Here is a 19,879-nt window from a genome sequence, read left to right as displayed (position 1 = left end):
TTGTGATGAGGCGGCCACGAATAACGAAGCCTTGCCATCTCCGTCCTTCCACATGACCAGGCTGAGCCCCGTTTCAGCTCTAGGCAGCCGGCCCCGTCCACGCAACGGGGACATTTGGAACGTCCTGGGTTTCTCACAGAAGTTGTTGTACGCTGGAGTCTGACGATACACACATACATGCATTGGGATGGCGACATATATTTTACACATTTACTGGCTATTTTTCCAGATCTCTAACGAACTCAAGACATATTTTCTCATCCTTGTCAAATCGCTGTTTTCTGGTCATTCGCTACAAGGAGTTTGAAAGCGGAGGGGATATACCACACTCATTTTGTGCACGAGTCGAGGGAGGAGAGAAACAATGGAAAAAGGAAGAACATATGAAAGAGGAGGAATTATTATACCATCATGGTAGGCGTGTGCCTGTTGAGGCAAGGACGATCATCATGAAGGGAATGTCCTGGGATCAAGGGGGGGCGGCTATAGTTAGATTCTCTGTCGAATGGATATGCATTCTTGACATGTCTATCTGCCTGACTCTCGATTCGGCGATGTTCTTTGACGAGATCGAATGATGTTTTGAGAGAAAATGCAAGTGCAATAGTACGAGGCTGGATCACTATGGCCTGGACTTGGGTGTTCTAGACTTACATGACGCGCGTAGTCGAGTGATTACGACTTTCATTGGCGAGTCTTCTCGGGAAAGTGAGACGAGGAGAAGAAGAAGTGTGAAGAGGTGGTTTTCCAGTTGTTAAATCGCGGCTGAGATTACTTCTCGGTCTTGGGGATTTCGGTGAGTGCAAGGTGTTACGCAGATATTGATTGATCAGACTGTCCACGGGGCCTAAGGTGGCTTGGTTGGGAGGTTGAAACGTTGTAAGTGGACCACTGTTGCTTGAAGCTTGGCCGGCCCTTAGTAATACGGGTATTGAAGGAGGTGATGGGGCATCATGTTTGAAGTTTTACGATAGAGACAGCCCCGTGGGAAAAGGAGGTTGGACAGATTCAATGGCCTTGGAGCTCAGTTGGAAGAAGAGCTCCTCTTTGTCGAGGCCCAGGAGATTCCCGTGGAACGCTCTGCAGTCGCAAGATACATGCGGTCATTGGACCTCGTCGGCCGTCTGTTTCTGAGGAGTATTTTGCAACGTTTATACAGCTAAGGCAGAGGAGAGTAGGTATGGCTGGTTAGTGGTGGAATGTCGTCTTACTGATATAAAGTAGATCGAGTCTATAGGAACTGGATTTCTATCGGCCTCTCGTACACCAGCCTACGATTTCCTCACACCGGGCCCTACTTCGCATACCACCGCGCTCTATCAGCGATGATTAAGGAACATCAGTGATAGAGACTTGGGAGATAATAGTCCTATTTAATATCCTTACAAAAGACGACGAAGCGATACGTAGAGAGTCTACTCCCGGCTTCCTAACGTGGAAGCTGTCCTAGCGCCAGTAAGAACCTACCTTAGTTGCGACACTGTCTCTAAAGACGATGAGTCTCCCATGGTTGACAATATGAAAACGTGGCATGTTGGCCAATGAAAGTCATGAACACCGGACACGGCGGGCATGGAGTAATCTAGGACTCGCGCTGCGACTAGGAGTTTAGCGTCTGGTGCCAGTTCTGGTACGTGTTGCCTGGATTGAGAGGTGGCAACGCTGTGGCAGTCAACTAGTTCCATTCTTCAATAGTTCAGAAGCGTTCGTGGTCCATTGAATGGTGTATATGTCGATCTATGGCCTCGTTATATCGCCGGCAGTCTTGAGACTATCCATTTAGACTAGCAGAGCTTGAAACTTAAGGAGTGTATAACAAGTGACCTTGGAGATTAACTGTCATGAGCGGACAGTCACAGAGTTACGGAATGCCAAGTTGTCAACTTAAGATCAAGAGAGCGCCAAGTGAGAGGAGACACCTTCTTTGTCAACAATTGCATGACTTGACAACTCATGAGATTTGGAACTATGCCAACACATCATATATAAAGACGCGTTCTCTTCACTATTGGAGAAGACGGGCCAACAGTCATCGGCCGCCCTCGTGGTTCTATGCTGCGTTAATATCGTGGGCGAAATACCACGGGCATCATGCCAAGTTAGGAAAGGCAAGTTACATATTTCTTCTGCGACGAGGCTGATATTTCTTATTAACATCACATATGTACAGGACCTGCAGTCCTGGTTCCCAAGACTGGAACACCTGACGCTCGTAGTCGAGACAACATCATACGACCCACCCTCCGGGGGATCAAGCAAAGACTCAAAGAAGTCCCTTACCCAGTACTTCGACAGTGTCCCAAGACGATCATGGTCTTGAGTTTGTCGTGTCTATGCAGACGGCGTATAATCTCTACCAGAGGTCGATAATATAATAAGTAATATCAATAGTCGCGACTAAGAAACTTCTAATCGTAATCTCTCTCTTGTTTTCATTCCTCGGCGGCTTGCTTGTATTCAGTGGGGAATATGTACTAGGAAAGGGTAGGTCTAGTTGGATATTAGTTGATATAGTTGCTCTTATTTACGCCCGAATGCTTTATATAATTCTAAGGCAGAATAGGATAGGACTCGCGCGGTTTCGAGTGGGAACGGACCCTCCCAGTGCCGGAACCACTTGAACGACGGATCTAATGTTGTCCTGTCTGGGTTTTCGAACAGTTCCCTGCGTAATCACAAGAGCAATTTTATACTTGCTCCCCAGCCATGTGCACCATGATGCTTACGCCCCATATATGACCCAAACAAGGCGCAGCTCGAGTTCAACTTTCCGTGACACAATTGTTCTTCTAGGTTTCTTGTATGTACTCAGAAAATGCTTGGTCGGTCAGCGATCGAGAACAAGAGCTGATGCCGAACACGCGGCGTGTGTTGCGCAGAGTGAGTGGCAAGGGCAAAATATCGAAGACAGACAGAACCTATAGCCATTTGCTTGTAACTTTGTTTTGCTACATTTCATCCGTTGGTGTCAACATCGCAGCAGAGGATTCAAGTAAGATTTGTCCTCGATCGTACGTGGTTCATTTGAATGATTTACATAGGTAGTTCAATACATCCTTACCGAGTTTGTAAGACGGCCACTTAAAACTCTTGATATGTACGGGGTCCAACCTACACAAAAAATTAAGACAACGAATATACAGGAAGCCTCGCGCTCATCCTCGGCTTTTGTAAGAACTTCAGTGATGCAACCCTTCCAGGCCTTGCCGCCTTGCTTATGGTTTGACGGCATCTGGCGTAAAGCAGACAGGTGTACATACGTACCTCGGTGAAACCCTTCATTAGACCTCCCGTCTTATTCTCAGGCGGCCATGTGTAATGGGTCGAGACTCGGGAGGTGATGGCAAATGCAACATGAGAGGAAACGTTTCATTCCTCGTCCCCTTCCTCCTCCTCATCATCATCTTCTTCATTTTGGACTCCGGCAGAGGTATCCCGCGCGTTTGCCCGCCGTATACTTGCCTGGATATTCCTCACATCGCTCTCCCTCACCAACGCCCCCGTTTCCTCAGAGATCTTCTCCGCAATCACGCGCGCCGTCAACTTCCCCGTCGGCAGGTCCCCCCTCGACAACGCATCCACCCGGTTCCGGATCCCCTGCACGCCGCCCTCGGCCGCCTCCCAGCTCAGCTGGCGAAAGGACCGGCTCGTGGCAAAGGACTCGGTCAGCGGCGGGTGGTTGTGCTCCATGTTGTGCGGGATGCAGACCCAGCAGTCGGTCTGGAGGGTCAGGTGCGCGCGCCACATGCAACCCGTCTTGTTGGACTTTGTGTTGCGGATCATGGCGACGGAGGCTTTGGGGCGGCCGCCGCGATCGCAGCTCAGGTCTTGGCGGTAGATTTCTTTGGTGCCTGCTGAGCGCTTGGAGCGGGTTTTGATGACGCCGTAGCCCTCTTTGCGTTGGAATTCGCGGACTTTGGCGACGAGGCCGTCGAGGGTGGAGTCTGTGATGTACATTCGTTCGGTCGGTGAGCTGGTGATAGTGTTGGTCGGTGATGTAGAGAGTGTTTGAGTGAGGAGACGGGGGGTAATCGGTTGTTGATGGTTTGGGAGTAAGTAGGGGGGCAAGTAAGGGGATGGAGCGACGCGCTGCGCACCATTTAGCATGCTACACGGCCATTCGGAGCTTGGGTAAAGTTTAAGCGGTGGCCGAATAGGGGATAGAGGGTGCCGGATATGGATCATCCTTCGTCCGTAATGTACTTGATGATACAGTAGCTGTGTCCTATTGAAATGAGACGCAAGCATCAAGTTGCCAGTCGACCTATCACTATAAACAATTGAGACTCTAAACCTTTCTCAACTCAGATATGGATCTTGCCCGAAGTTTTAGAAAGATGAGGTGTGTAACGCGCCAGTGCTGGCAGCTATCCTCCATCAATATTCCTCTCGGAATCAATTCCGTCCTCTGGTTAGAGGCTTTCAATAAGTTGCTTACGATTTTATAGCACAAAGTGACCTGGGTATTGAAAATGCTTTTCCTTCACATTACTAGATAGTACGGTATTGCATGGTTCACGCCAGCTACTAACCTCCATCTCAGATACCTTAGTTAGCGACACTGCCAGCCTGACCCTGACTGAACCGAAAACGTATGTGTAATCCCGTCTTACTCCAGCCGAGAGATACGCCACATGAAAAGAGTACATTTGACAACCAAATAGGAGTCAGATAATTCTTAACGCCATTGATTGCAGATCTCGTGTGGCAATAGTTCATGAGTGAGCCTGAGTTTGTGTGGTTAAGGCTAGCCGCAGGCTGTATCACTTGGCGGTGTAACGATGCCTTCTTCTTGAGAGGAGGCTCTCAAAGTCAACCTTATCACGTGTGTCTTGGCTGTCTCAGTTTATCTATCCGTAGAAAACACATGTTCTCTTAATACTTTATCAAGGACTCATCCTTATCATCTTTGCGTTATTGTGCGCCCCAGCTCGCGACAGTATACAAGCTCCTCAAGAGTCCCCATGAGTCTGGACTCACACGCGCAACAGGCTATACCATCCAACAGCAACAAGACCTTCAAGACTTTTCCTAAATCACAATCATCTGAGGAGCGCAACTGAAGTATGCCTGGTATTTCTCCGTCTAGCCCATCTGGGGACGAGGCGCCTTGCCTCACAGTGCCTGCCGAAAGTCAGGGACCATGCGACTTATGCTTATCTATTTCACGCTCTGCCGACGATGAGGAGAAATCGTCAGCCACCCACATTGAGCCCACCTGTACTACAAGTCTCAGGCCTGACAAGGATGCTGACGATAAGCACGGGTACTGGTCCGAAGATGCGAAAACTTGGCGTCCTACATGGCTCCAGCCGGCGGTATTGCTGGCATTCGTTGCCTTCTTCCTTGTTTCTACCATCGCACTTCCTGCCATGTTTTGCATCTCTCTGCGAAACAATGGACTTCTGGAAACGAGAGAGAGCCTCGTTCACATTTGGCGGTTTGGCCCAACAGCCAGTAAGCCTACAGGACCCTCCCAAAGAAGCCGATGGGCACCAACATGAGACTATTACTAATTTCCGATTTTACCAGTGTTTACGCTCATATCCATTGGCTGGTCGAGGGTAGAGATGCAAACGCTGAGGTACATGCCATGGATCGCTTGTAACCAAGAAAGTTCGTCGAGTAGAAATTCTGACAATAACGAGCTTGATTATACCGCAATGTTTCCGCCAAAGGCTTGGACAGAGTCTTGGAGACGAAAACATTATCTCGTCTTCCTCGTCGCCGTTATTGCGTTGCCCTGAAGATTCAGATTGTTCTCGCCCCGGGCCTGTATAGCATTCAGACAATCGAAGCTATAAATCCAATTGACATTGAGATTCTCGACTCATTCAACACAACTATACCGGCTTGGCAATCTAGAGATACTAGGCCATATTATATGGCGCAAGCCATCGGCAACTTCGATATGGGCTATCCCTTTGGAGTCAATGAACAGATATCATATCAGATATTCAAGAGAATAAGTGGCTCTCGAGGCACAGTCGATTCACCCATCGAAGCTACCGTGGCTGGTCTTTCGACGGAAACACAGTGTCTGAAGCTAGAAAACTATACCTACTCAGAAATTACACAGGATATCAACAAATCCTCTCTATATTCTGTTCGAGACCTGAATCTACATTTCAATGGCTGCGAGGGGCCACTATCGATACCTGGATCCCAGAATACCATCAAATATTACGGCAAAACAACTGGAAACTTTTCTCATTGGGGAAGCCATTCTGCTTTGATCAAACCAACATCATGTGCAGGACTGTCTCATGAATCTAAGTACTCTTTATATTACGCGGCTCGCTTCGAAAGACCCACCATCAATTCTTCGTCGTTGGACTTTGATCTTGCAGCAGTCCTTTGCTCTTCTGGCTTGTGGGTCTCAAGAGTCAAGGTCACCGACAACGGTACGATGCCGCTAGTTGAAGTATTACCGGACGAGAACAGATACCCAATCACCGCAAACCTTTGGGATCTTATCGGTAATTCCGTACCTTTTGGTTTTAGTTGGAACCAATCGAACATCAATCGGGTGTCGGGTCCAGTTGACACTGCCTATAGCTTTTTCGGCAACTTGTCAAGAATGGGCGTAGACTCATCGGGCGCTTCTCTATACACAAATGAGGTGCTTTACCGATCAGTCATGGATATGTCTCGTATTCTTGGCCCATGGATCGGACACTATCGTCTTCGGCACAGCGATGGCCAATATCTCAATGCAACCGGGGCCGTTTTCACAAAAGTGACCAAGCTGATGGTCAACAAGTGGACTTGCTTATCCATGACGACGAATTTTGGACTGGAAATGCTCATGGTGGCTCTTGTACTTCTCTTCTTCGAAAACATGACTATGATTTGGTACCGAGATCTTCTCACAGTCATTGGAAACATGATTTTTCTCCAACATCAAAGAAGATCTTCGGACGGAGGATCAAAAGATAGCCCTAAACTCAAAGACAAAGCGATCGAATGGGGCAACTGCGACTTTACACCACTTGTGTTGAAAGTTTGGGCACGGGCATCCATCATTTCTCTCATCGTTGTCGTCACAACGGGCCTCTCTTATTCTCTGAAGACATCGATGGAGTACCAGGGAATCGCAACAGTGAGTGAAGAGGCGAACCATGCGTATCTGTTGTGGACTTCTGTCCCGACACTTTTGATGCTCAGCATTGCATTATATATCAACTCTTTCGACTCTACATACCGAGGTCTGGCCACACTATCCGCTCTTGCTATCAAATCGTGTAGGGTCACAGCAATGGATATGTCGTTTTCGAATATGTTAGGGCTACAAATACTCTACCACTCACTTCGAGCACATATTGGAACTGTCACCGTAACGCAGTTCTTAGCCATTATCTGTAGTCTGCTAACAACTCTGGCTTCGGTTGTTTTTACCATCAAGACAATCCCAGAGACGAGCACGATCTCGTTACAACAGAAGACCTGGTTTGGGTCTGGAGAGATAAGGAACGCTACAGAACTCAGCCGCAAGAGGCAGACTCTAAGCAGCCTCGTTCTACGTCAGGGTGACGGACTTCTCACATACCCCAAAAACACGTACGATACTCTTGTCTTTCCAACATTTGGCCCCAGCGATGGATTAGACCCTTCGCAGAATATTTCAATCAAGGTCAACATGTCAGTTGCGATGCTGAAGCCCAACTGCTGGATAGTGCCTCCAGATGTTTATAACCTGACAAAACTGGAACGGATCGACGACTCCGACGGTTACTTCACAGTTCAGCCCCAGATCACCGAAAGCTTTACTTGCCCTAATGGGAGTCAAGCTCAACTCTCCCAAACCATCGCTTTCGTCCTTGGCGAAAGAAAGTCCGACTACGCATACTTAGCAACAGGATTAGACTCTCCAGAGGACCTACGCATCGCGAATAGGTCTTGCGGCTTGAGTCTCCGCGATACCGATACCATCCCGGCTTCAACCAAATTCATGACCTACGCCCTGGGAAAATATTCCCAGGAACAAGAAAAATTCTTCCATCTCTCTATCACAAGATGTCAGTATTCCTGGGTTGATTTGCCCACCGAAGTCAATTTCACCTTTCGCCATGGGGAAACTAGTTTGTCTTGAATCCAGGGGATTTACCACGACCGGATGAGTCTCGAGCTCAGCCCTGGGGCATGCCTTTCAACATACCAGACATCCGTGATGCACTCCCAGAAGTAATGGCGAGTGACTCTTACGCAGGGTACTTCGACTCCTGGTTTAGAATACTGTCTGTCCCATTTGGCCGATTTTCTTTGGATGCATTCGGGGACCCAAATTTCGAGGAAGAAATCCTCATAGACATACACCATTTATATGGATTCCTTGCGGCTCAACTAGTAAACCTTGAGAATCGCATTGACATCACCCAGAATTCGAAAGACAGCCCTCCGCCAACCCCTTTCAATCTGACTGCCAACGTTATCAACCTCAGTCGTCGCCGCCTTGTCCAGGATCCGATAGTGACCTACGTAATCATAGGGATCCTGACTTTGACGGCACTTCTGAGTCTATTGATGTTGATCACTGAATCGCTCGGCACGGCCTCGTCGAAATCGCAACTATTTAGCATGAGAATCGAGGGCCTTGCACCAGATGGATACAACAGCATAGCCGCAATGACCGCCCTCCTCAAAGACTCAAACGCAATGGACCACCTCCCCGAAGGCGCCGAGCACATGTCCAAGAAGGAACTCCACGAAAAGCTCTCCGGTCTCCGGTTCCGATTGGGTTGGTTCTGGCGCGAGAGTACACAGACGCGGCACTATACCATTGGCGTCTTGGATGATGAGAACTTTGATTTCCTGGGAAACAAGGATGAGATTGCGAGGGAGGATGCGTTGTTGAGGCATCCTCCTGAACGAGGGCGGTGATTTTCCGTGTGTGGACGATGGGGATTGTTGGACAGGTCGTGTGTTTGGCAAAGCCGATGGAGGGGCTTTTGGAAGGACGTCCCAAGATTGTGGGGTGCTCTGGTAGGGGATCAGATTGAAACGCTGCTTGGAAGGTCTTTTTTTGCAATTTAATAAGTGGATGGTGAATTTCTACTACGGCAGAAGGAGGGTAGGCCCCTACGAACGGACAATCAGATTGATAGCTTCAAGACAATGAATCACCAGCTTTGCCATTCCGTTGATTTCCAATGCGTTGAATACTTGGCCGGTACATTTGCAATACCGGGTATAGTGTAATCTTGCCAGTTGGGCATGTAAATAAGGGGGTATAAGACCTATCTAGAAGAACGCCAGGGAAATGATTGTGTGTCTGTCTTGGGGGACGCCGCCCCGTGAATGATCCAGAATAATGATACAGAGTTGCCTTGATAATAATAGTACAATGAGTTTCAGTCAAGCTCATCTAAACCGTCTTTTCGGCAATGCGACATTTGGGAGATGAAGAGGTTATGCGTGACTCAAATGAGAAGATGCGGCACGGACTGCTTTGTCGAGGTCCTAGACCAAGACGTAGAGAGCACAAATCTGCCAATCATTAGCTATTGCTGCATATCGAAAGGAAGCCGGATGACTTACCATGCTCAGGCCCATGACCATGGAACACCAAAAGCACACGTTGTTTAGCGTCTCCTTGCCGCGAACCCACTTTGTGCGCTGCAACACGACGATGGGCAGCTGCAGCATTTGACAGATGAAGCCATAGCCGCGAAGCTTCTTGGTGATGCAAGCCATGACGATCTCGTGACCTATGGCGGAGATCAAGAAGGTAATGACGGTGGCCGGAAGGCGACCGATATAGGGACGACTGGCACTGTACACGTGACGGCGCAGGAAGCTGTAGACAGGGATGTTCCACTCGCGAGAAAACTCCATCCAGTCAGTTGAGTTCCACCAGTCAGAGTAGAAGTGACGATCCGCAAAGTGCGTGATTTCGGCAAAGGCGCCGAGGGCGTACTCGAAGATGACAAGGAAGACAAGAAGGAAGGTCAGCATGAAAGGGAAGAGGAGCCAGGAGACGCTCTCTGCTAGGATGAGGAGGGCCTCGGAGACGGGCGGCTTCGGGACTGTGCTCAAGCGGACGGAGGCGTCGCTGAGAATGGGTAGGATGAACTCCTCAGAGATGACCGTGAGGAGGGAAATGCAGCCAAAGACGGCGATGATCTTGGAAATGAGGTTCTGCCAGTCGATGCGGGCTGTCCGGGGGTACTCGAGCTCGTAGCATAGCGTGGGACACAGGAGATAGTCGAAATAGTTGGACCAGGTCAGGTTGCGAGGGTATGCGAGGTTTCCCATGGGCGAGGTGAGCTCCTGGGCCAGATCCTCGCGGAGCTGCTCGATCTCGTCCGAGGTCGAGTCCGTGTCTGACGTGCCTGTGGCCTCTGACTTGGCCTTGAAATCGCGTGTTTTGGGGCTGCTTACGGTACCCATCGGGTTGTCGGGTGTTGGGTACAGGTAGACAGGGTCTTTTGAGGCGGTCGAGGGGTTGTCGAGAGCGTAGAGACGCTTCTCCGTCTCGCTAAGGTGGCCATTGTAAAACGCCCAGCTGTGCGTTTTCATCAGGAGGACCATGGTGTGTAGCAACAGGAAGACCTGTGCGGTCCATGTCCAGTCGAGCACAAAGGGGATGGCAATCCAGAAAGCAAGCCATACGACTTGATAGATGCTCTGGACAGCCATGCCGCCATTCTTCCATGTCAGGGCTCCGTTGGCGGGGGCAGAGCGCCACAGGCGATGGAGGGGTAGTGACACCAGGGTGCTCGCCACCATGAGGAAGTCTGCAATGGCCAAATGCCAAATCTTGATTGTGAAGAGAGTCCAGATCTGGACTCTCATGGGATATCCAGTATCCTTGATGTTGCGCAGCATGGTGGTGATGGCCATGATGGCGAGGCCGATCCAGAAGAGGTTGAAGAAGCCATGGAAGTCGCGGTAGTCGGAGTTGGGATCAAAGTGGGAAACGCGGCTCGCGAACTCGATCGTGGGGAAGATACGGCGTCGTTGTTCAGCACGGGCTTGCTTCTTCGCCGAGGACATGCTCTTGACGGAGGGGAGGGCATCGTGAGGGACTGGTGTCGAGCGGCCACTGTGACGACATTGACGTTAGCGCTGGTATGTGACGAAAATGGGGAGCTTGCGTGGGGAAGAAGTGTATCTACCTAGTAGTACCGCTGGTCTGGCCAGTCTCTGATAGAGGTGTCAAGCCATTCATCTCGCCGACGGAAGTATTGCTCTGTGTTCTCGTCAACTGAGAATGTTGTGGCTTCCTCGGCCTCGGACGCAGGACGTGGTCGTGAGCCCCGCCGTTGGGGGAGGCAGCTGTAGATGCCATGATCTCGGGGGATTTAAGGGGAGGATGAGAGTGACGGTCTTGTTGATTGCTAGATGAGCTATCAATCTGTTGGTTCAGTTGTGTGCATTCGGTGGTGGTCGGTGGTATTCGCAGGAGCAGTCACCGCGCGGTGCGGATGGGATGTAGCTGCGAGATGCAAGCGGCGACTGTGTTCAACGGGATCGCATCCGGATCAGACGGGGCAGCGGGAAGAAGCTTAGTTTAAAGGGCGCCTCGAAGTGGGATAAGGAGGTGGTATTCAGGGTCGCAGATCAGGGGTCGCCATTTCTCGAATCTCGGGTAGTGTCCGCGTATTTGGGATGCGAATTTGGGATTTGGTACGAAGTGCGCAGCTCCGGAGACGAATGGGTAGGTTGATGGGGTGAGAGGCGACGGGGCCGCGTTTTGAAGCGATGAGCAAGGAGCTCTAGATGGTCCCACGAGCCCACGAGTGCAAGTGCCACTCCTGGTTCGCCCAGCTTCCTTGGGTAAGGTGCACTTACGGCATTCCAAGGTTGACGCGGGTGGCCGTTGGGGGCATGGGGCACCTCGGCCACTTTAAGAGGTACGTACCCACCAACACAGCTCAATGCGGCGCCGACCTGCCACTCCTGCCTCACTCTGCTCTTTCCAGACTGTTTCTCTGCAGGCAACTGCACCTCAGCCAACACTTTCCCCTAAGTGCCCGAGAGTGCCATAGCCCCCAGTTTCTGAGGTGAAAGTCCCTTTTCTGTCATTATGACTTACGTCAACTCCCACGTGACGAATGGGGTCACGGGCCGAGGTGGGACAAACCACTGATTGACCCAATGGTAGCTCGTGATTCCCCCCATCTGGGCTCCTCCTCCAAAAATTCCCGGAGAAAGAGCTCCCCCGGGCGGATCTTGGGAAGGAGGTGGAACGCCCGAGTTCCCGCCCGTCCGCTGCTTTCTTTGCGATTGCCCCACGGTTTGCTTTTCGATAGCCCTCCCCTAGATGGATGCTAACGTCACTTCATGCAGCTCTCAAAAGCCCAGACAGACAACAGACGTGGCCGAGGCCGCGAATATCGTTACATCGGCTAGCCATCCAAGATCAGTTGGCCGCGTTGGGATCTGGAGAAGCCCCGGCTCCGGTGGTCGATCGCCGGCGGGAACTGACCAGTGACTGAGGATGCTTGATTGGCATCCCGGCTTTGCAAACCGACGCCTTACGAGGCTTGGACCTGCACAGCCGAGAAGATGCAATGCAGTGTGTCTCCGCGTAAATCATAACAACTCAACTTATCTCGTTGCCTTGTCGTGTCACTTCCATTCGCTCAAGAGGACGAAAGTCATTGCAGATCACCTGTGGTGTGTTCCAAGTGTGGCTGCAGCTTACGCCACCACAGCCACCTATTCGCACCGCCACATTCTCGACCGTTCTTATCACGGCATTCTTGCACCTCTGCTAACGTCTGCCGAGTCCAAGATCTGCCTAAGTGTGTGTCGTCTTCCGTCATTGAACTACCACTGACAGCGTCACAGGCTAGACACGACATTTGCACTAGAAAGTAGCTTGATGAGCTAAGCATAACTTTTGCGCCTGCCGTCCTGCCAATGAAACGAACTGGCAAATGCTAGGTTTGGCTGAGCAAGGCAGTCTATTTTCACTTACAAACAGTCGTTTTGCTTGACGTTGAGTCGATGCTCTACCGTCTGCCGTTCGAAAGCTGACAAGTCTCCTTACGCCGATGTTAGCTATCTTATGTTGAATTCTACACAAACCGAGAAGAGGCCGAACCTCTTCACGGCACTAACCGGCGGGATGTGAACAAAGCGGCATATGCCCCGTCTTCTGGGCTTGGCATGTCGAAATTTTCAGCAACATTGACTCTCGAGTCTAAATGAGCCTCAAAACGGTCTTTGACCACAAGCGTTCTACGCCCAAGTCTGAAGCCGCGGAAAACCAACAAAACTGCGTCAACCGCCGAAGCCATTACTAGCAGGACTGCCAGGACAAGGAATAGACCGCGCTGATATGATACATCGGAAATGGGACGGCAACAAGACCGTTGCGGATGCCGCTACCACATTACAACGTTACGGGTACCTTGCCTTACGGAGTACGCGAACATCTCGATGGCCCCCCATTTGATGATTGGGCACCAATTTCAATTGGTTCCAAGGGTTATGACGTCCCGTCGGCCCGCCCCATCTCAGGTCAAAACTTGCACTCAGGCGATCTTTTTTGCTGCTAGAGATAAGAGTTTTATCTGTTATTGATTCAGTCTCTCTCCATCTCTTTTCAGTGCGACGCGCTCAGAGATCTTTCTTCTTTTCCCTCCCTTTTCCACAACTGTTCAAAGACGGAATGCTTCCCTGCTAGCAATAACGACGCTGGAGGCGTCGAACTTCACGAGAAGAAGTGATTATACACACATACCGAATACCCAGTCATCCAAAGGGCTGAAGTCCCCACCGCACACGCGACTCAGAACCGCACAGCACACGACCAAAAACTTACACTTTAAGCGATAAGCAACGTCAGTTGTGTTTATTCTCAACTGCCCGATGGCCGCTCCACAAATCACAACACCAACGTCAGCACCCGAAGTCATTCCGGGCACGCGACGACTCTACGATGAGAACGGCAACAATTTACCGGGCGACGCCTCGCTCCTGAAGCACGGCGACATCGTCCTTGTGCCTCAGCCCACCGAGAGCCCCAATGATCCACTGCGATGGTCACTGGCCCGCAAGATCTGGCACTCGTGCCTTGTGCTATACATTGTCGGTCTCACAGCTGCCACCTCCAATAATGCGGGTTCCGGCGCGGACGGCGTGAATGAGGAGTACGGAATCAGCTATGACGCCTTCAACACCGGCGCCGGTGTGCTGTTCATTGCGATTGGGTACTGGACCCTGCTGAGTTCGCCGTTGGTGCACTTGTACGGCCGCCGGCTGGGATATCTGATCTCCATGGTTGTCAACATTGGTGGTCTCATCTGGTATGCTCGCATCACCAATGTTGGCGGCGTGGTTTGGTCGCAGCTGTTTGTTGGTGCTGCTGAGTCTGTCGGCGAGGCTACTGTGCAGTTGTCGCTTCTCGATATCTGGTTTGAACACCAGACTGGCAGTGTGCTTGGTATTTACACCTTTGCAACTGCCATTGGAACCTACCTTGGGTGAGTTTGTCCTCTGACTGGCGGGTATGATGCGAGGACATGTGATTGCTAAACGCAAGCAGGCCACTCATCGGCGCATACGTATCAAGCGGTCTCGGCTGGCGATGGATCGGCTACGTGGGCACCATCATCTGCGGCATCAGTCTGATCGTCATCTACTTTGGCCTCGAAGAGACGGAGTTCAACCGAGATCGCTATCTTACCGGCAACGGCGAACGCTACCCCGTAGACGACGGTAACCGAACTGCCGCCACTGTTGTGCCAGAGAAGACCTCGGCGCAGGCATCAGCCAGAAACTCCGTCAGCATTGAAAGAGACCCAACCTCGGGCCAAGACGCTTCCGTCACTGAGAAGCAGCAGACCCCGCATCTCGCTGAGACGACGACGGGCACCGACCACGGATCCATGGTCTCGACTACCGCGCGGGACCGCATGGCCTTCTCCTACTCCCGTCGCAAGACGTACTGGGACCGCATCCGCATCATCACGCCGGCGCCGAATCTCCAGGGCACAGGATTCAAGCAGTATCTCTTCCGCCTCTGGCACACCCTCCGAGTCTTTACTTTCCCGGCGGTATGGTACGCGGGCCTCCAGTGGGGTCTGCAGAACATCTGTTTGACGTTCTACCTGACGGTCCAAGAGGACTGGTGGTATGGCCCGCCGTGGAACTACTCTGCGGCTGCCGTGGGTAACATGAACCTGCCAACGCTGATTGGAAGTTTGATCGGATGTATCTACGGTGGTTACGGAAGTGATCAGTTCATGCTATGGATGATCAAGCGGAATAAGGGCGTCATGGAGTCTGAGTTTCGGCTGTATCTGATGGCGCTCTGCACGGTGATCTTCCCGACGGGCATGTGGCTTTTCGGCATCGGGAGCGCGCGAGGCTGGGACTGGCCTCTTCCGTATGTTGGATTGGGCTTTATCGGTTTCGGGTACGGTTGTGCCGGAGACTTGAGCTTGGCGTATCTTGCCGATTCTTTCCCGTAAGTTTTGCTCTCTCAGAGTTGACGGTATGATGGGCAGAGCAGTGGCTGACAGGACAACGCAGTGAAATGGTATTGGAAGGCATGGTAGGTGTGGCCGTCATCAACAACACAATTGCCATGCTCTTCACCTTTGTGGCGAGCTACTGGCTGGACTCGGGTATGGAGAACTGCTTCATCGCCCTTGGGGTTCTCAGCTTCGTCATCATGGGGTTGAGCCTGCCGATGATTATGTTCGGCAAGAGATCGCGCCGATGGGCCAAGGATAGATACCTGCGATTTGTTGATATCCGTGACGGCTTTTCCAAGTAAGCAAAGAGGGGGGTCTGAAAGATGCCTTTCGATGGCATGGGAACGAGTGCCAACAGTAGCTATGGGTAGAGTTTGGCCCAGTTGTCTACGTTGACGAGGCGTTTGCTCTGTGACTGCGTGGTCAAAGATGATAGAAAGCCCTGGCGTCTTGGCTGGGCATTAGGATTTCACGTCTACAAATGATAACAGATGATGTCTCAGAGCGAATATGGACTACCGAAGACACAAAGTGAAGCAAAGTACATGCCATGATGCCAAGGGCTGATCTATCACGAATACATGGGCAGGACCACATTGAAGGGAGCTACAGGTATATCCACTTGCCATTACTTCCTTCCTCTTTCCGCCATTCCCTTGTGGAGGCAGGGTACCTTCCCCGGAACATATGTCTCGTTGCTCCTTCCATCTCAAGAACAATCATGGAACGCCATCGAAGGCTACCTGCCTTCTTCTCAGTTGTCACCTCAGGTTTCATTCTTTCGACGTCCTCGTCGCCTTTCAGGGTCCATCCATCGTCAGCCCTCCACCCTCCTGAGTCCTGACCCCTACCTTGTTGAGCTTCATCCATGATCCAACTTCAGTCTCTTTGTCAACGACACGCCGACCCCCACGCCTTGTTATCCTCGCCTCTTCCTGGCGTCCTTCCGCCTGACATGCCTGGCGTTGGTTTGCAAAGTAACCGATGTGCTGACCATTTGCACCATGACAAGACCCCAAACGCCTATCGCCGGAACTTTTGACCCTGCGCTTACCATGTGCCGCCAGACGACGTTTCGAATGCCTCTCACGGCCTCTCGTTCGTCAATAGCCACGCGTGCCACGCAATCGCGGAGCAATGAACCCAATCTGGAGTCATCGAGGCTCTCCCGGACCAATGACTGCTTGCCACTGTTGACTACAACAAGGCATATCGTTCGTCCCTAGACAACAGTCATTCTGTTTTGGTATAGAGATTTGCAGACGACGCAAGATTCTTGTCCACATCACCCAGTGTCATCAGGAGAGTAGACGATGATCTCAGCCGTAACAAAGCTTGGCTTGACCAAGCCTGAATAGCAACAGAAGAAGTTGTACTCTGCAGATCTTGATGCCTCGACCTAGGATACACCGCTGCCTCGCTGAACATCTTGACATTTCTGGGATATCAGGTAAGGTCAAGTGCTTTGCCCTGTTCTTATCTGTGTCAACTGACACCAACATCACGTTGCTCCTCTTTCGATACATTGGACTAGCAATACCATGCATTAGGCGTCTGCGTCGGCTAGAAAGTATCACTAAGCTATGAGCTGACCAAGACCCCAGATCCCATGCTTCAGCTGCAGCAGATGGACAAGATCGACAATCACAATGGAATCCACATAAAGACTTCGCCTACAGCACCTTTCAGGTCCATGCAAACACGGATGCTCTCGTGGTTCGTTGGCGCGGAGTAAGCTTGGGGTTGCTTTGCATCGTGCCGTCTCGCGTCCTTCTATTGACTGCTTACACCCGCCCTGCGGCTCGGCTTACTCGTCCAAGAAAGCCTGTTCTTCTCGTACCGACCTAGACGCCAAGTTTTAGAGTTATCTCCAGGCTCGTCGCCGCTGCGAACAACCCTTCTCGAGCTAGATGAAATGCCGCATCAACTTACGTCGATATTACCGGCAACCTCGGTGAGTGAGGAGTGCACAGCAGAAAAAGACTGCCCGATCGGTTAGCATAGGTTTTGAGAACCAACAGCTACGGATACCTGACCGAAGTACCCTGTTCGACCTTCCCAAAGCAAACATGGTGGAACTTTGTAGTTCCTTATCAACCAAACGACCAGGACCCAAGTATTTGGAAAAAAGGTTCGCATTTCCAAATACCCCGACTTATCATGGCACAACAGGTCTGTCAGTCAGCAGCCTACTAGTCCGCAGTGTGAGCTGAGCTGATTCGATGGCACCGAAAGATAACCCAAAAAGCTGTCTCGTCGCCTGATGGCTGCCACACCCACATCCTAACATGCGCATTCGAATCGATCCGAAGCGCGTCATCGACAGCTAAGGCAACATCTTTATTGTCCCATCCAGATACTACAACCGCGTCCCAACTTGATGTCTATGCTTGTTGAAAAAAAAAACAATCGGCCTCTTCCGAGGAGTGGATGACTCCAATGGCGATCACGAACCCTCAGAGCCACTCGGCTCGCGTGCCCCGGGCCATGGACCCAGCCATCAACAATTCCAGGGTAGATCTTTGCTGGAGCACGACTTTAAGCACGACTTTGGACTCCAGAAGTCGTGCTTTGGCTCGCGTCACTTTACATTAACATTGCCGACTCCTCGGGCCTACTTGATGGAGTGTTCTCATGTGTGGACCCGTCGGCGTCTGTTCGCCTTGCCGTTGGGACCCACGTAGAGAGGGAGCATGCCGCTTAGCGTCAGCTCTTGACGACTTTCTCTCTTATGAGCTGCCCGATGAGCGTTATGCTAAAGACCACCTCTGGCTAGCCCAGGTCCGCTGCAGTCTCAAAGCCGCAGCTCGGACAACAAACTGCTACTTCGTGCGTATTGACTGACATTTCATGTCAGGTCACCTTTATTTTAGGTTAGCAAGGAGCCCGTCGCCGGCTGTTCGTGCTAGTGAGACGCACTGCAGGGATCTCCTTGGCTCCGCGGATATTGGGGTCGAAAATTCGAGAACATTAGCCGGTACCTATTATCTCTTCTTCCGTTGGAAAATGTTTTCGGCATCTCGCAACTTGCGGTTCATATCTCGGGGCTTGTCACCCACTCACCGTTCACTTACCATTTGTTACGCCGCACTTCTCTCGCTGCTTTCAGCGGATTTCCTGTGGTCTGCAAAGAGGCTGAAGACGCCTAACGCTATGCCCTATGATGGACGAGCATGAGAGCAGCCACCAAAGTCAGCCACTAGCCACGCCTCGGCTTTGACAGGACAGCACGGACGAGCCTGCGGTGCAACCGGCCGAAAGCATGTTGACCGCCGCTCGGCAGTGCCCACAGGAGCCGCCCAATGCCATGGCAATTTCCAATTAAAAGATGGCACTCGAGTCTGAATCGTGGCGTCCTTAGACAGAGATCTGCTTTGTCTTGCGGCCATTCCGCGGAAACTCGCCCCCAGTCCGTTCCTTGGCCCAGTCCCGCCGCCCGCCCCTTGAAGGTAGCTGAAATGGAAAACCTGCGATCGCGACCTTTTAACGACCAGACGGGTTAGTTTGGAGCGGCGCTGTTCGGGTGTGTCTCTGACAGTACCTTGATCATTGGCCGTGCTCACCAAATGGCTTATCGGATGGAACCAGGAGTGCCAGGTTGGCTTGGTGGAAGGCCGTTGGAACATGCACCATGCTTCTACGGCGTTAGTCCACTCCCTGCGGCAGCTCCCCCAGCTTTTCCCTCCCAGGCCGATGGCTTGGTTGCTTGGCTAACGAGGGGAGGGCCAAAAGCGAGCAGCAAGCCGTCCATCCTCCATGATGGTTGACGGCGGACGGCGGCGCTCTTTGAATCTCATCTGCGATGTAGACCTGGGCCGAGGGAGATGTCGGAGGGCTCCCCGGTTGGAACCTGATGCTTGGTTGGTGACAGTTCGCGACGCTGTCTCTTAGTCTCTCTGGCTCTCTCACCACGGCCTTTCCGAAAAGGGGGAGGGCCTAGTTGATAGGATACCTACAGACAGGCACGATGATTGGTGGTCTGAGTCAGGACTCGGTCGCTGGCGTCTTTTAGGCCGACCAGGACGCTCTTTCACCTTCTTAATCTAGAACAGTGGTGGCACCATTGTGCCTATTCCCCGCCTCCTGGCCACCCTGGAAATTGGAATTGGTCGCCTACCCGTCGACAACTTTCGCACAGGCCCATGGTATCAATGTCGACATGTCGGGCACATTGGACGAAATCCCAGGGCTCTCCTGGGCGCGGAGGCTGGAGAGAGGCACACCCACACCCACATACACACGCAGTAGGGCGAGCGTGAGGGACAGAGGGAGTGCGCATGTACCCACAGAGTCAATCAAAGGACGAACCGCCTTGCCCCCAGCTTCGATAGCAAAGGCAGGCCCCCCATCCGCCATCGAGGGTTCCCCCCAACTCGTCTTGCTTCTCTCGGTCGAATTGGTAGCCAGCGCCCGCTCCGACCAGCAAAAGGCGTTGTGAATGGTTCCCC

The 19,879-nt window shown here is 51.7% G+C and overlaps 6 protein-coding genes across 6 annotated transcripts; 2 read left to right on the top strand and 4 right to left on the bottom strand.

The window, feature by feature from the left end:
• Positions 1–2,432: 2,432 nt before the first annotated feature.
• On the bottom strand, positions 2,433–3,232 carry CLUP02_09872 (uncharacterized protein; the record flags this gene model as incomplete). Its single annotated transcript, XM_049288850.1, has 4 exons — positions 2,433–2,474; positions 2,572–2,665; positions 2,727–2,818; positions 3,062–3,232. The coding sequence occupies 4 exons, from the start codon at positions 3,230–3,232 to the stop codon at positions 2,433–2,435; spliced, it is 399 nt and encodes a 132-aa protein (XP_049145994.1).
• Positions 3,233–3,369: 137 nt separating this feature from the next.
• On the bottom strand, positions 3,370–3,957 carry CLUP02_09871 (peptidase family T4; the record flags this gene model as incomplete). Its single annotated transcript, XM_049288849.1, has 1 exon — positions 3,370–3,957. One exon carries the CDS (start codon positions 3,955–3,957, stop codon positions 3,370–3,372), a length of 588 nt encoding a protein of 195 aa, XP_049145993.1.
• Positions 3,958–5,066: 1,109 nt separating this feature from the next.
• CLUP02_09870 (uncharacterized protein) lies at positions 5,067–8,880 on the top strand (the record flags this gene model as incomplete). The annotated part of the gene is made up of 6 exons (XM_049288848.1): positions 5,067–5,457; positions 5,533–5,616; positions 5,679–6,036; positions 6,114–6,251; positions 6,310–8,018; positions 8,099–8,880. 6 exons carry the CDS (start codon positions 5,067–5,069, stop codon positions 8,878–8,880), a joined length of 3,462 nt encoding a protein of 1,153 aa, XP_049145992.1.
• A 579-nt stretch (positions 8,881–9,459) lies between these two features.
• Positions 9,460–11,831, bottom strand: CLUP02_09869 (MBOAT family protein; the record flags this gene model as incomplete). The annotated part of the gene is made up of 3 exons (XM_049288847.1): positions 9,460–11,044; positions 11,118–11,339; positions 11,794–11,831. 3 exons carry the CDS (start codon positions 11,829–11,831, stop codon positions 9,460–9,462), a joined length of 1,845 nt encoding a protein of 614 aa, XP_049145991.1.
• A 1,990-nt stretch (positions 11,832–13,821) lies between these two features.
• Positions 13,822–15,733, top strand: CLUP02_09868 (major facilitator superfamily transporter; the record flags this gene model as incomplete). The annotated part of the gene is made up of 3 exons (XM_049288846.1): positions 13,822–14,435; positions 14,498–15,421; positions 15,487–15,733. The coding sequence occupies 3 exons, from the start codon at positions 13,822–13,824 to the stop codon at positions 15,731–15,733; spliced, it is 1,785 nt and encodes a 594-aa protein (XP_049145990.1).
• A 2,856-nt stretch (positions 15,734–18,589) lies between these two features.
• Positions 18,590–19,057, bottom strand: CLUP02_09867 (uncharacterized protein; the record flags this gene model as incomplete). The annotated part of the gene is made up of 1 exon (XM_049288845.1): positions 18,590–19,057. The coding sequence occupies one exon, from the start codon at positions 19,055–19,057 to the stop codon at positions 18,590–18,592; it is 468 nt and encodes a 155-aa protein (XP_049145989.1).
• Between the last annotated feature and the right edge of the window lie 822 nt (positions 19,058–19,879).

This window comes from Colletotrichum lupini, chromosome 5, assembly GCF_023278565.1.
Source record: "Colletotrichum lupini chromosome 5, complete sequence".
Classification (NCBI taxonomy): domain Eukaryota; kingdom Fungi; phylum Ascomycota; class Sordariomycetes; order Glomerellales; family Glomerellaceae; genus Colletotrichum; species Colletotrichum lupini.
This window is presented reverse-complemented; position numbering and strand designations above follow the sequence as displayed.